This window comes from Cupressus sempervirens, chromosome 2 (assembly GCF_028749045.1).
Source record: "Cupressus sempervirens isolate cs-2001-9-10 chromosome 2, ASM2874904v1, whole genome shotgun sequence".
Taxonomy (NCBI): domain Eukaryota; kingdom Viridiplantae; phylum Streptophyta; class Pinopsida; order Cupressales; family Cupressaceae; genus Cupressus; species Cupressus sempervirens.
The window spans coordinates 402,264,591-402,280,336 of NC_143119.1; the positions used below are offsets into that span (position 1 = coordinate 402,264,591).

Genomic DNA, 15,746 nt, shown 5'->3' on the forward strand with positions numbered 1-15,746 from the left:
TGGGACTGCCAATGCTTCCACTTCATTAGTTGTACCTTTGGGACATGGAAATCTAAAAGATCCTTTTAGCAAGAAAAATCTTGTGTTGATCCCTGAATAGGCATCCAGCCCTGGCAATGCCTGAGTTACCACATACGCCCCATTTAAGTTCGGCATGAAGAGCCCAAATAAAGGTGATTGTCATCATGTGATTCTCCATTTGTCTGCCTCATCACGTATCCTGCTAACAGGATAATAGCTGCAACAATCCCTGGCTTAATTGATAATAGAGATATATGTATCAGATTAAAGGTGACAAATATTATTCTAACCAATGATAACAGATTTATACTACAAAAACAAATATGGACAGTATCTGCTCCACACTGCTGATGATTTCAATTTAAAATGAAGCTCTTACAGCATATTTGTTATTTATAATAACAGGCGTGTACTCAATATCAAAGATCAATAAAATAGACAATATAGATACCATATACAGAATCCTAATTTGATTTATGAAGTGTTTCCTAGGATTTCATTTGTTTAAACTGAACCAATCCTGATTCTCCATGATCAGGAGGATAAAAGTAGCATTTAAATTAACTATTAGATCAAATCCAAGTTAAGCCAAAATCCTACAGAGTTCATAATTCCATGCACCAAAAATCCCTGAGATGTGATCTCTTTGTAACTTGGCCCATAATTGTCACTTATTCAATGTAAACCTGATTCGATAATCATAAAACTCATTATAATCCTGCTGGTTAGTATGTAGCATTTTATCAATTATAACGCCCACCAATTTTTAACCATTTCATATTCAGGTAGCAGAGTATACCATAAATAATCGATAACTTACATTGATTACAAACAAAACCATTTGTGACTATGAAAGGATTGATTTAATAATTAAGGGTTTATTATAATAAAAGGAGACTTGAATAACTAAGAAAGTTAACTTCTAGCAAACATTATTGTTAAACACATATTTCAATTATATGGCTATGACTTGTAGTACAGAATTTGATTCCATATGTAACAGATAGTTCCACGGACTTTTCTGACAGGGACATGAGGACAGGTTTCTGCTTTAATCTGGAAAACATGCACCTATCCGCTCAGCCTTAGATTCTTTAAACTTGCTCGAAAAGTTTAAGGAGCATTTCAAGATTCCTCATTATTTAATTAGTGATTGGCATACACATCCAGATGTCAAAGCCTTCCTGCAGGAGTCACTCATTATCTCTTTATACATTTTGGTGCTTTTTCTTGCGAAACTTTGTAAAGCGTTGAACAGCTGCTTTGGATTTGAGCCATTCTGCTTCTGCATTTTCAGACCTCATGAACATGCATAGCGCAGGAGAGCCTGTATCTTTTCTAAACAAATTTAAATCCTTATCCACTTGATCATTGCAAATTTTACCCCCATCTTTCATTTCTGTAAAACGGCCTTTAGGTACCTCCTCTCCTTTCATTGTGCCATCTTCATTTTTCATCTCAGCAATTGGTTCAGACTTCTGTGACTCAGAATTCTTGGGTTTCACACCTAGCTCACTCAGGAAGTGTGAATTGTCACTCGAGATTTTGTGTTCTTTCTCCATAACAAGCTTTCCACTTCTATCTAGAAGTTCTCTGCTTATTTCTTTACGTGAATGATTTGAAGAATTCTCCAGAGCTCCAAGAGTTTTACTCTCCCTATCTTTCACCAAATGTGGAGAACCAGCACCTCCAATAATGCTAGAAAGTGAAAAAGAAACTCTGCCAGTCTCACCAACCAAATCTTTCCAAGAAGCCTTTTGTACCCTAGAATGACTGCCATCTTGTACTTTAGTCACAGTTCCATTGTGATGACCTTTGCAGCTGGCATCACCATTGATTTCTAGTCCAAAGCCAATGCTTAAGTTACCCCTTGCCTCACTGTGCTGGAATGAACTGCACTCGCCATCTTCAACTTTCAATCTTTTGCTCTCTTTTAGTTCAAGAACTTCAGGTTGGCCATCATTGTCTTCTTTGGGGAAAGATTTCCTATAATTGACTTGACTATGAATATCTTGTTTGGAATCCTTCTGTGCCAGCTTTGCCACATGAGATTTAACTTTGGTCGATAATAGCTTCTGAGCATTTTCACTTGCCATTTTTTCTGTCATTCCTCTGGATAAGCTTTTTTCATCCTCTGAATCCTGTAAAATTAGAAGAGGTAAATCAATACATATGGAGAATGGAGACTTGACTGAAGATAGTGAATTGATCATTTTTTACTTATACTTCATGACTTTTTAATTGCAAGATAACATGTTTCTTAAATAGTCCGGAATGTTTACCAGCCACATGGACACAATTAAGATCCCATTTTGGAAGTAAAAACTTATATCATTTAAAACTATGAAAGTAATTGAAGCTATGAATGATAAAATATATACAACCAATATTTCTTGAAGGGAGATGGAGTTTAAGCACTCAAATTATGGAAAAGTCTCCTTATTCTTCCTGATGTTCTTGAAGGTGAAAAACACAATGCTAATGTTCACCAAGGAGATTGCACCTTGAACATTCTGGCCATTAAGTCAGGTAAAGGAACAATGAAAAAACCAAGACTACGACTAGATTGGCTAACGATGAAAGAATTGACAATGCTACAAGTGAATAAATAGCTGCCTACAAATTCACTATGCAGCAAGGAGTTCTCAAGTAGGCCTTAAATCTGTATGTGGACCTAGAATAACGCAGAATATCTAGATTGACTTGGGGATAAATAATGCAAGCAAACCATTCAGGAGCAGACTCTGCAGTCAACACAACCACTTTGTAAGACTGTGTCCCACATTAGAGGCTAAGATAGCCGAGGACCTATCTGCAACCAAGAGCAATGGTATCCAAGATTCATCATCCAAGGAAAGGCAAGAGCATAAACCACCAACACCTAAGAGTAATCGGGCTAATACAGTGCAATCCTAGTTTGAGCCAGTAGTAAAGTGGAGTTTGTGCTATTAAATCAAAGCCCAACAGCAATTACAAATCTTGAGCTTTCATATTCTTTAAATGCTTAGGATTCTTCAGGTGATAAATTGGTTACAACAAAAGATATTCTCGGAGTAGAAAAAGGAAAAGAAACTGTTTAAGTCTTTTATTAAAAATACTACGATCTGGCTCTAATAAAAAATCCTAGGAGAATAGCATATATCTGATAAGCATAATTAGAAGACATACAAATGATACCCTTATGCCAGAAAGGACAACAGAAAGGCATGAAGAAATCAGCCCTCCAAGAAATTCACAAAGATAGAAAAAGCCCTACTGGAAAGTGTTCTTCTATAGCTCCTCAGAAGCATGAAAATACATAGAGATCTTCTACTTAAGATACATTTTCATTCATTCAGATAAGGAAAAGATTCAATTGATTCTGCTAATCTAATAAACATAGGAAGAGATTACAGGCCACATAATATCTTTTAGATCACACCAAAATCAGCAACTTATCATGAAACTACTCTCCTAGAAGAAGTGGAATTAATTTAGGTAACATAAGCAATTTCATAGAGATTCAACTAGATCCAAGAAATCTGATTCTGTATTTATTCAGGAAACTGGAATGTCAAGAGGCAACATATAGGCAAGCTAGCCATTGTACAATGAAGACTTGTTGCAAGCATTAGTGTGGATCCCTCCGGTCCTCCTTTGTAGAGCTAGCAGACTTCACCTTAAAATTATTTTAGATCAATTGTTCCTCATCCACTTAGTGCAATAAAGTAGAAAGTAATTTCAAGTGAATAATCATTTGAAATTCACAAATTTACATTTTTTCCTGCAAGGTTCAATTTCTGAAATCAGCAGCAGATAAGATGAGAGATCAGTGTAAATCTCTACCAAGCTCAAAAGTAGAAGGCTTTGATTAAAGATATCTCCATATATAAGGACTTTACCCAGAGGCATATCCACAAGGTTCAAATAGGAAAAAAACAAGGTTGCACAGGTACATGGGTACGGGAACGGGTACGCATATTTTTCAAAATAGGGGACGGGGGTACGTGTGTATGCCTAATTTTTTCTATATAATTAATATTTTATAGAAAATATAAAAATCAAAATATATGTCATGAGTCATGACACTGAGCATTCAAAACAATAAATTTGAAAATATGGGCCATAAGTCAAATTATTATTATATATATATATGCTATTGCTGAATGTTTAATGTTTAAAGTATTTTTCATGATAGGGGACGGAGGTACTTGGGTATGTCAAACTTATTTAAAAATTATACTTTTATATTTATAAAAAATCTGAAATTATGAGACATGACAATGGTTTTTCAAAACAAGAACAGTAATAAAGTTTGCAAATGTAATGTATTGTTTTCAGTTTTAGATTTGCTATATGTTTGAAATAATAATACATGATAAATGCTTAGATGCATAACAAAGAAGGCAGACTTTAAACATGAACAAGAAGATCCTAAATCATATGACAATGACATATTGCAAATGATAAACTTATGACTTGAACAGTGATAAAGTTTATTGTTAATGAGTATCAAAGTTTCGAACTGATTTGGTATTGAATTAAGTTTGATAAACAACAAGCTAATACAAAAATAAAATACCAAAAAAAAAAATCAGAATCTTAATGAAGGTCCTTAGCTATGATGCTCTCCACCAAGTAGCCGGTACGTGGGATACGTGTACCGGTACTTGGGTACGTGGGTACGAGTACCAGGAGTGTGGGTACGAGTACCCATGCAACCTTGGAAAAAAGCCTACATGTATGGAAACGAAATCAGTCATTTTCTAATAATGGTAAAATCCTGCCTGATCATTGGACCATTAACATTCTCAGCAGATATTAACCACAACATCCTCAGTTTTATGTTTTTAAAACTTGGAGATGCATCGTAACCATAAAAAGATAAAACATGAATGGGAGGAAAAAGGAAGAGATATTCAAGGGTATAATATATTGATTTGTTGGAAAACTATGTCTAATCAAACAATAAATTGAACAGATTTTTAGTAATATCTTTCAATTGAATAATATTTTCAACAAGTAATTGCACTCCTTACAATCATAAATCAAGCATTTTTCTTTTTGCCACCAGGAGAAGGAAAACCAGTTAATTGGTCAACTTGCTCATCTTTGAAAGGAGTATCAAGTGTGGCATAAAATCAGTCATGGGAGGAAGTAATTAAACAGTGTACATTGTTTAAAGCTTACTGATGGAAATACATTTCTAAACATAAAGAATGCCGTATCTTTAAACTCTGTTTACTTTCAGGACTTGCTCACTGAACCTACTGTAGATGTATCTGCAGCTCAAGAAAAGTTAGTAGCACTCATGCCATCAGTGAAAACGCAAAAGTCAAAGCAAAACCACAGCCCTGAATATGAAGGATGAACCAGAGAAGGCAGCCCTCTCCTTTGCAGGGGCTAAAAGCTCTCATCCACCTTGAGCAGATAATTTATATTTTTCGGAGGAAACAAGATGGACTTTATTTGATACACTAATATAGCATGGTCATACAATATGATGAAGAAAGCTCATTAGATGCTTTTATGGCCATTTCCTTATGTCATATAGCATACAATCTCAAAACTTATAACAGACTAGCCTCAGCCTCTACTTTGTATGATGATTGTGACATCTCATCAGGTTCACCGAGGATGACAAATTACTGACAGCGTCATAGGTATTCAAGATATTAGTACAGCACCATAAAAGATTTTGGTTCTCCTGATAACATTGCATGTGTCAAAAGCATTTTCATTACAACAATTGAGCATTGATGTTGGCTCTTAGGATCCATGTAGGACTTTCACTTTTGCTTATCCATTAAGAAGAATGTTGTCTTACTACTCCAATCCTCTCATACCAATCAATGGAATCATGGGCAGACACCATCAAAGATCTCAAGCAAAGAAATTTATCATCCCCGTACCTCTTTAAATTAATGAATGAATCCTTCACCATAATTCTAAGTCTAACAAAAGCCCAGTCAGGGAATCAGGAAAAGAATGCAATGGTTTATAAAGTTCCCAGGTTTAAAATATTTGATTCATTCATAAATAAAAGTTCAGACGTGTGACAGTGAAAGTTTCAACAAAAAAATGGTAAAAGTATATTCCCTTCGAAAAATCTGTTATCGGCAAAAGTATAACAAGACAACGGGATTCGTTAGTCCTAGAAAGGTTGCACAATGGTTGAGTCACCCCTTTGGAATATATATGTATATCGTCCTATTGGACTATGGATCATCATTATAGTTGTACTCATTATTGTATGCTCTGCTTATATAAATAAAGTACTATCTTAAACTATGTCATATTCTGGTCTCTGAATGCAATAAATATCCGTTTACCCTGTATGGTAAACATTTGGTATCGTTGCCTGTCGAACCTGGTATCAAAGATGTGTTTTGAAGATTGATGCTGAATTTACTTAATAAGGATTGAAATAAAAGAAAAGAAAATGATGATGTATGCACAACATATGAAGCATTAATTTGCACACAGCAAGCAGAATGAAGGTATAGACTTCAACAGCTCACCGACAGGTACCGAGGGGGTGTCATTGAAGGTGACCACGGTGCCACAGGAGCAGTGACCGATGGAATGCATTCACCTAACTGTCCACAAGAGGACTTGATAGAAGAGACAAAGGAAGAGTTCCAAAGACTGAGGTTGATCGAAGAATCAAGGGAGGAATTCTCGGAATTCTATACACCAAGGGTGAAGAATCCAGACAGAAGAGAAGGAATTAGCACGGCTCAAGGCACCAAAGGAGCACGAGCATGGGGTGTACTCTTCGTCCCCAATACACCAAACAAATGGATACAATTCAATAATAGAACAACTCAATTTTTAGAACTCATCACACCAGCATAGACCAATGCGGTTGTACAAAACAATGTAGGTACGCAGAACAACACAGGTATGCAAAACAATGCAGGTGCGCAAAAAGTATAGAAGTCAAGCAGATCAAAGCAGAAGCTAACAATGATAGGGCTAAAGGAGAAATTACCTAAATTTACTGGCGACAGGATGGTTAACCCAGTTTGATGCTATAAAACATGTGAAACGATATGGACTGTGAATGGTGTAATGGACGAGGATGACTAGATCTGTCAGTTTCGAGCTACCCTAAGAGGCGTAGCAATCGATGGTTTTCAGACATTTGTCAAAAAAAGGTGGCCACATGGGCGGATCTAAAGAAAGAATTTACAGTAGAATTCTAATTACTAAGGGATGACAATTAGATCGTGCAGAAATTCTACAATACAAAGTAAGGGAAGAATGAGACAGTTTGTTGATACGCAAGGAGACTGGAAGAGCTAGTGGGGAACATGGAGAGCCCACCAACAAACGGCTTGAAAAAATGCTGGTTTGTCAAAGGGCTACAGCGAACACTTCTGAAGAAGATAAAAATAGTACCTCCGGCATCATTCATTGAGGCATATAACTAGGCAATGGACTTAGAAAGCGAACACAAATTAGGGAAAAAGAAAAAGAGCAGATCTTTTGACTCAGAAGACTCATTTGCCGAAAGCATCGATGAAGAATCGAATAAAAAGATTCGAGCATTACAGAACAATATGTTGCGTATGATGAAAGAATTAAAAAGAAAAACACAGAAGAGGAACTATGGTGTATGGACTGCAAGGAGGAAGGCCATACAAAGGGTAGTTGCCCCAAAAACCAATTTTGCGATATCTGCTAGATTGTTGGACATTCCATCAAAGAATGTTTGTTCAATATGAAAACAAAAGGTCACCAAAAAGTGTTACTGACACAAGAAGTGTCCACCTTGGGAGTTGCAGGAACAAACACAAACAATGACGTGGCAACTTCAAGAGGGTATCGAAACAACTAACACAGAAGAGATGGCAGCAACAATAACAACAACAATAACGGGGGCCACAACTAGATACAATATGGTCCAACTAGACGACCAATGATACAATGTTGTGCATGCAACCTATGGAGCCACTTTGCCAGAGATTGCACCACGAAGGGAACACTACAGCTATTGTGCAGATGGTGTGGCCCTAGAGACCACAAAGACTCGAAATGCCCCAATCCCGAGGTGAACCTATTGACTATAGAAAGAGGCGAGGAAGAACTATTAACAGTCACCCACGCACAAGCGAAAAAGGAAACATACCCAGATCCTAAAGAAGAGAAGAGAAGGATGCACCAAGCAAAAGCAGAAATAGAAAAGGAGATGATTGTCAAAAGAACTCAAATGAATGACACTGCGGGTACCTCAAGGAGGACCCAGGCAGAACAGAACATTATACAGCAGGTAATGCAAGTTGAGGTTCCTATGAAATTAAACGACCTTCTCCTTGCAATGGCACAGCTAAGAACAACAATCCTAAACATGATACCATCCCCAAAGACGACAGACGGGTCAAGGAAGAACACCCACGGTGGAAGCGAAGCCCCCACGACAGACCCAATGTTACTCGCATTGAACACAAGGAGACACCATGTTGTGGTAGAGATGAGTATCCTCGAAACCATCCTGACGGACACCATTGTGGACAGAAGATTTGGCGTAAATATATTACCTGAGTTAACATGGAAGAAGTTAGGACAACCAACCCTATGACCACCTAGATTCCAACTACTTAGCGCCAACCAACACAAAATCAAACCGCTTGGGACTTTAATGGCACAAATTGTAACAATCAGAACAGAACCCATTCTACTCGACTTGTGGTTGTTCCGCTGAAAAGGAAGGGTTATGACACCATCCTCGAAAGGGGTTGGCTAGTACAGGCAAAAGTGAAACATGACTAGAAAAGGAACACTCTTTCGATGGAAAGAGGAGGTCGCAAGTTCATAATTGACCTACACACCCAGATGGTGGGAGAAGACATGGTGTCCTCCTTGGACTCTAAAGGTGAAGCGAGAGACGATGAAGAAAAGAAAAGGGTGGAACCGAACGAAGAAAGAACCCTGAAACTAGGAGGATCCGATGACAACTTGGACTCATTGAATGGCCTACTCCATTAGCAAATGGAGAACTATGAACTCTTCCCAAGTTGTCACATGCTAGGGGTGGAAGAAGAAAATGAGGATGAAAAGAATGAGTTCCCGACAGAATACAGAGAATTCAAGGAAGGGGAGGCACCGATAGATGAAACACCCGCACACACATTCAGCGAAGAGAAACCCATTAAATATGAAGAAACTACAGTGAAGACTGTGAACTTAGGGGATGATGTCAACCCAAAAAACATTTTTGTGGGAGATGACAAGAATCATGTACTGAAAGCGGCAACATTCAAAATATTCATGGAGTACAAGGATGTTTTTGAATGGATGTACAAAGACCTAAAGGGAGTGCCACCAAAATTGTGTGTCCACCGGATCCCACTGATACAAGGAGCAGTGCCCATACGGAAACAACTGTACCGTATGAATAAAAACTATAATGCATGGGTCAAGGATGAGATTTATTGAATGCTCAATGCAAGCATTATCTTTCAAGTACAGACAAGTGAGTGGGTGTCTCCAAGCGTAATCTCACTAAAAAGGATACCGGTCAAATAAGAATATGCGTGGATTTCCATTGTTTGAATGCAATGACAATTAAGGATCCACTCCCAATACCATTCACTGATAGCGTTTTGGAGGAAGTGGTCGAGCACGAAATATATTCATTCATGGATGGATTCTCTGCCTATAATATAATCAGATATACATCGCCAAGGAGGACAAGTTGAAAACAACCTTTGTGGTGGGAGATGGAGTTTATGCCTACAACCGAATGTCATTCGGTTTGTGCAATGCCCAAGCAACATTTCAAAGGATCATCCTGCACATCTTTGACAAGATGTCAATAGGCAACTTCAAGGATTTCTTGGACGATTGGTCAGTTTTCAGCACGAAGGACAAACACCTAACTGCACTCAAGGAGTGTATGGAGAGATGCAGATGCGCATGACTAGCACTAAATCCTAAGAAGTGCAAATTTATGGTGCCCTAAGGAAAACTGTTGGGACACATCATGTGCAAGGTAGGCTTGAAGACAGACCCGGATAAGGTTCGAGTAATATTTGAAATGCCACCTTCGATGGACGTGACCGAAGTGAAATCATTCCTCGGACACATCGGGTACCATAGCAAGTTCATTAAAAAAAATTCCATAGTGTCTTACCCTCTTGACAAACTGACTTGCAAGGGGGAACCCTACAAGTGAGAAGCAAAACAAGATGAAGTTGTCCAAGAGTTGAAAACAAGACTAGTTGCAGCACCTATTTTGGCTTACCCAAACTAGGACAAGAAGTTCCACGTACATGTTGATGCATCAAATTTCGCAATCGGAGCAACACTCGCACAAACAGGTGATTATGGATTAGACCACCCGATGTTCTTTGCAAGTAGACTCTTGTCGAAAGCAGAAAAGAACTACAACACAACTGAGTGGAAAGCTCTCTGAATGGTGTATGTTGTACAAAAGTTCAGGCACTACTTACTGGCAACCTCATTCGTGTTCTACGTAAACCATCGGGCTTTGCTATATTTGGTGAATAAACCAATCATTCAAGGACGGATAAGTAGATGGTTACTTCTCCTACAGATTTTCATGTTTAAGATTGTACTACATCTCGGAACGTACGTGTTGATGTATCAAATTTCGCAATCGGAGCAACACTCGCACAAACAGGTGATCATGGATTAGACCACCCGGTGTTCTTTGCAAGTAGACTCTTGTCGAAAGCAGAAAAGAACTACAACACAACCAAGAGGAAAGCTCTCTGAATGGTGTATGTTGTACAAAAGTTCAGGCACTACTTACTGGCAACCTCATTCGTGTTCTACGTAGACCATTGGGCTTTGCTATATTTGGTGAATAAACCAATCATTCAAGGACAGATAAGTAGATGGTTACTTCTCCTACAGATTTTCATGTTTAAGATTGTACTACATCCCAGAAAAAGCCACGTGAGCGCAAATCACCTCTCTAGAATCAAGCCAGGGGAACCACCTGAGGGAGTCAATGTTGACTTTCCAGACACAATTGTTTTAGATCGTCGTACTTCCATCTTGGTACGCAAGTGTTAGAGTATCTTTCAATGGGTCAATTCCCTAGAGAAATTCAACCAAACAAGACAAGGAAACTCATACTAAGAAGTTGAACATTTCCGTTGATCAACGGGCTACAATAAAAAATGGGACCTGACCAAATCCTACAACGATGCATTCTCAAAGAAGAAATACCAAGAGTATTAAAAGAGACACGTAAAGGGGCAGCAAGCGGGCATTTGGGACTAGACACAACTGTGCGGAAGATATTACTCGTCGGGCTATGGTGGGCTGCTGTGCACAACGACATCAGAGAGTGGGTCGTTGGATGTGATACATGTCAAAGAGTCGGGAAGCCACTAAAGAGTGATTTTATGCCCTTGAACCCTTCACAAGCGCAAGAACTTTTCGAACAGTGGGGACTAGACTTTGTCGGACCACTGAAGGTAAGTAGAGCCCATAGATATTGATACATCGTCATAGCAACAGAGTACCTCACAAAGTGGGTAGACGCACAATCCTTACCAGATAACTCTGCACTAAGTGCAGCAAAATTCATTTATGAACAAATCATTACAAGGTACGGCATCCTAGTTCAGCTGACAAGCGACCGCAGAGGGCACTTTGTCAACCATGTCATTAGACTGCTTACGACAGAATTTAAAATCTACCATTCCCTTTTAAGCCCGTACTACCCGAGAGCAAATAGGCAGGCATAATCAACAAACAAAATCTTGGTTTCAATAATTTATAAATCTTGCAACGTTGAAGGCAAAGATTGGGAAGAGAAGTTGCCATCGGCATTATGGGCATATTGTACCTCCTACAAGGTCACCACGGGACACCCCATTCTAGTTAATGTATGGTCAAGAGGTCGTGGTGCCAATAGAGTTGATGGTACCAAGCTTATGAATGGAAATTGAGAACAAGTTGGGAGACATGGAGAGTCTCAGAGAGAGGCTACATAACCCAAATAAGATCGATGAACGAAGACTACAAGCACAATAGGCTATAGAGATTTCCTAGCTTGGGCGCAAAGTCTGGCATGACAAGCATCTGAAACTAAACAAATTCACGCCAAACCAACTAGTACTGAAATATAATGGGCATAATGAGATCAAACCCAACAAATTCAAGGTAAAGCGGGTCGGGCCATATAAGATCCGTGAAGTTGGCGATAATGGAGTGATCAAGCTGTGGACATTGAATGGGAAGGAAGTGGCTGACCTAGTAAATGGTTCGAAGTTAAAAATTTACCATCAAAGGAATGAAGCCCGAGAAGATAACGAGACCTGAACGAACAATTTAGGTAAAATGTAAAAAATTTATATATATATATATATATAATATATATAAATAATAAATAATAAAAATTTGAAGAGAATAAGAGAAAGACTGAGGTGCATAGAAAAAAAAATGAAGACTATTGGGTTAGCACTAACTATATCAAGGAATGTTAAGTTAAGAGAAGGGCTTAAATGAGATTGTCGCCCTGACATAGCAAAACTTTCAAATTTGGATATCCGAGTTTTGGGCTATGATGAATTGGACTGGGTTGATCCCATCTATTACATTCACAACCAATATTGTCTATCAAGCACGAGGAAAAGAACAAAAAGCATCATACGGCGGTCAACACCGTACGGTATTCATAAAAAGCATGTACAATTAATACAAGGACACCACACCATCTAAATAGTAGTCACCATACAAATACCTGTTGAGGTCAATTTTGTACCACTACATAACATATAGCAATTGAACACTTGATATGAGATATCAAACACTCAATTCCTCTCTTGAAAAGTTAATACTCATGAAGACATGAGAATAACTCCAATGTTCCTTACACCTATGGATACTAACTCAGTTATCGATGTGATCTGTTGGTAATCACGTAGGCAGCCTTACGTTGTTCATTCAAGGATAACTTGGACTTCTGATGTGATGGTGATGATATTATATGAGCGCCAGATGATGTTGATGGTGGTGATGATGGAGGGCAATAATGTTCTAATGACTTTTACCTTCCTTAACTTTCTTCTTCAAAACTCCAATTACTAAACTACTTGCTATTCTACTCCTACTCCTATGAATGGAAAGATTAGCAAATGGATGGGGATCGAATCTGATGAAAGCTAACCAGCAGCTTTACCTCCATAATACAATTATTCAAGGGAAAAGGACTAATTTATCATACAAGGCTTCCTAACAAGCCGCTAGGATGCTAGTGGCCTAGTTTATAAATCCCTATCAAACATCCACTAATATCACCATGCAATTATCCATCTACTCTTAGCAACTTTCTCAAAATGAAATCTATTTTAACAACTTCAAAGGAAATTAAACATTAACTATTGGAAGTAGAAACCATGCAATAACACCAAATGTTCTTAATCACCATGCAAGTCACAACAATAATAAAGAAAAGTGATTTTGGTATTATCTTAGCAACAATTTTCTTCAACCCCTTACAAATGAGAGCAAACGGCCTTATATAGAGGCCAAAATTACAACCGACGATAGAGATAAAGAGGCAAAACCAATGATCCAGATTAGATCCTAGAAACCCTAATTAGGGTTGCAACCCCATAGGCTAATGAGGAAATGCCACCTCATCAATGGGCCAATGAAAAAAAAGGAAAAGTGGCAACCAATGAGAAGGCACCAAAATGGTAGCCAATCAGAATCAAACACCTATCCTACCCTAGAAAAAGGAGAATTTGCCACTTGGGCTTACAAGAAATAATCTTCTAATATAGTTCTACCTTTTTCTTTCATCTTTTTAGCCGAAGTGATGAACTTGGCTAGCCTGTCGTTGACTTCCTTCATGGGAGGGCAAGGTGTATGTTTCTTCTTGAGCTTAGCTGAATTCATCATGTTGCTCACTACTTGCAGTGTTTTCTCATGATCCTTCTCATATTCTTTCACGTATCCGATAAAGGCATTGAGGGAGGCAAGGGTGCCCAAATGTTTCTTCTTGATGGCAATCTTCCCCAACTCATCCAATCTCGATCCAAGTTTTGTCTAATATTTGTTCTCCTTTTTGATATCTTCAAAATCAAGCGCAGCCCCAACATTGATCATCATGGTTGAAATGGAATTGTCAACTCCTGGGCTGTGTTGTGCAATCTCGTTCTGTACCTCTTTAAGTATTCTCAATCTGATAGTCAAAGCAACAAACCAAGACTCCACCGTACTCAATCCTCCTTCATCTATCAATTTGGCTCTTTCCAAATATTTTTCCGGTAGCTTAATGAATGCCTGTAGCTTGGGAATGGCTAATCCTTGACTAGAAGGAAATCCTTCCATTCACCTTCAAATATTCTGAATTTGTCTCTAATAGCCACTAATGACCTAAATGTCGAGAAAAATGAGGGCAAGAAATTTCGCCCATCTTGGATTGTATCATGGATTCAATCCCTGACTTCATGCAGTTGGGTCGATATCTCTTCTATGTTGCTCCCACCGTCTTGAGGAAGGGTTGCCTGGTGCAATTGTTGGACATGCTAGTAGTCTCTCCAATACTTGTTCTCGGCCTCTAACTTTACAATCATTTCATTTGTTTTCCTCAACCTTTCTCTGATTGAAATGATGCCTTCCTGGATCTCCTCACATTCCATGTCATCTGTGATTCTTCTCAAGTTATGCTCTACTATCTCATATTCCTGAGCCACAATCTCATCCAATGCTTTGTTAACTGTTGGTATAGCAATCTAAACCTTTTAGTGACCATCATTGTCGTTCCTGATTACTTTTGCCACCGTTTTTGCAATTTGTTTCTAATTCTCACTATCACCTTTTTCTACTAATCCTTAGATGTCTTCCACTATCCAGACACTCGCTACCTCGCCTCTTGGCATAAGCATTTGTCTTAACCATAGTGGTGCAGTGCATGTCCCCAAATCTGGATTCGGTTTCACTAGCAAAGCATCACCAATGGCCTTGGGTGCCTAGCTTATTTCCTCAATATCAATTGGCCTATCCTCTTCTTCACTAGTGACTACCATGTCATCTCCATGTTGATTCACCGTGAGAGGAGAGTACTCGGTGTTGTCGTTGTAACCACTTGATTCTGAATCAAAGCTCACCTCTACTACGGCCCCTTGTCCACTTGTATTATCTTCTTGGCTTCTAGCCTCAATTATGCTCTCTCTTGATGGGTTGTGTTCTGTCTCTTTGCTGGAGGTTCCTGATGTTCTTTACTTTTCTCGACCTCCAAACTTCTCTTCATGTTCTTAATTGTTCTTTGTTGCTGGCTACTACCCTCACCTTTCTATATGACTGATTCTATTGGACCTTCCTTTGGTTTCATCTTCTCAAAAGTAAGGTGTACCCTCTGACTTTGTAATTTCCTTAACTTCACATTGTACCACAACTCGGTGTGCAAATCAACTGTTCTTGTAACTGCCTCCAAAGAAGGATCCTGATGATCAGCCCAATCCACTGGATTCAACTTCGTTCCATCCACTGTATCATAATCTTCTCTCAGCACATTTTCATCATCTTCCAATTGATCGGGAATATCAAAGCCTCTCCATCTGATTGCCCTCATCATGTTCACTGACAATCTTGAGAAAGCTAGCTTTCTCACGTGAAAGTCATCCTGTGCATTGGCCCAAAAATCCTCTATAGTAGGAACATGTTTGAATGTATTCCCATGAGATGCCTTGATAAGACCATTAGGATCAAATCCTTGCCTTGCTCTATACCATGCTAGATGATACCATTCCAATTCT

At 38.6% G+C, this 15,746-nt stretch overlaps 1 protein-coding gene across 2 annotated transcripts in view; it reads right to left on the reverse strand.

Annotated features, from left to right (window-relative positions):
- Positions 1-817: 817 nt before the first annotated feature.
- ROS3 (RNA-binding (RRM/RBD/RNP motifs) family protein) overlaps positions 818-15,746 on the reverse strand; it is a 91,355-nt gene continuing 76,426 nt past the window's right edge. For both annotated transcript variants that reach the window (XM_089813905.1, XM_089813906.1), the window contains one exon: positions 818-2,162. In XM_089813905.1, the coding sequence (XP_089670031.1) occupies positions 1,230-2,162 (933 nt within the window). In that variant the 3' untranslated portion in view covers positions 818-1,229. The remainder of the gene's footprint in view (positions 2,163-15,746) is intronic.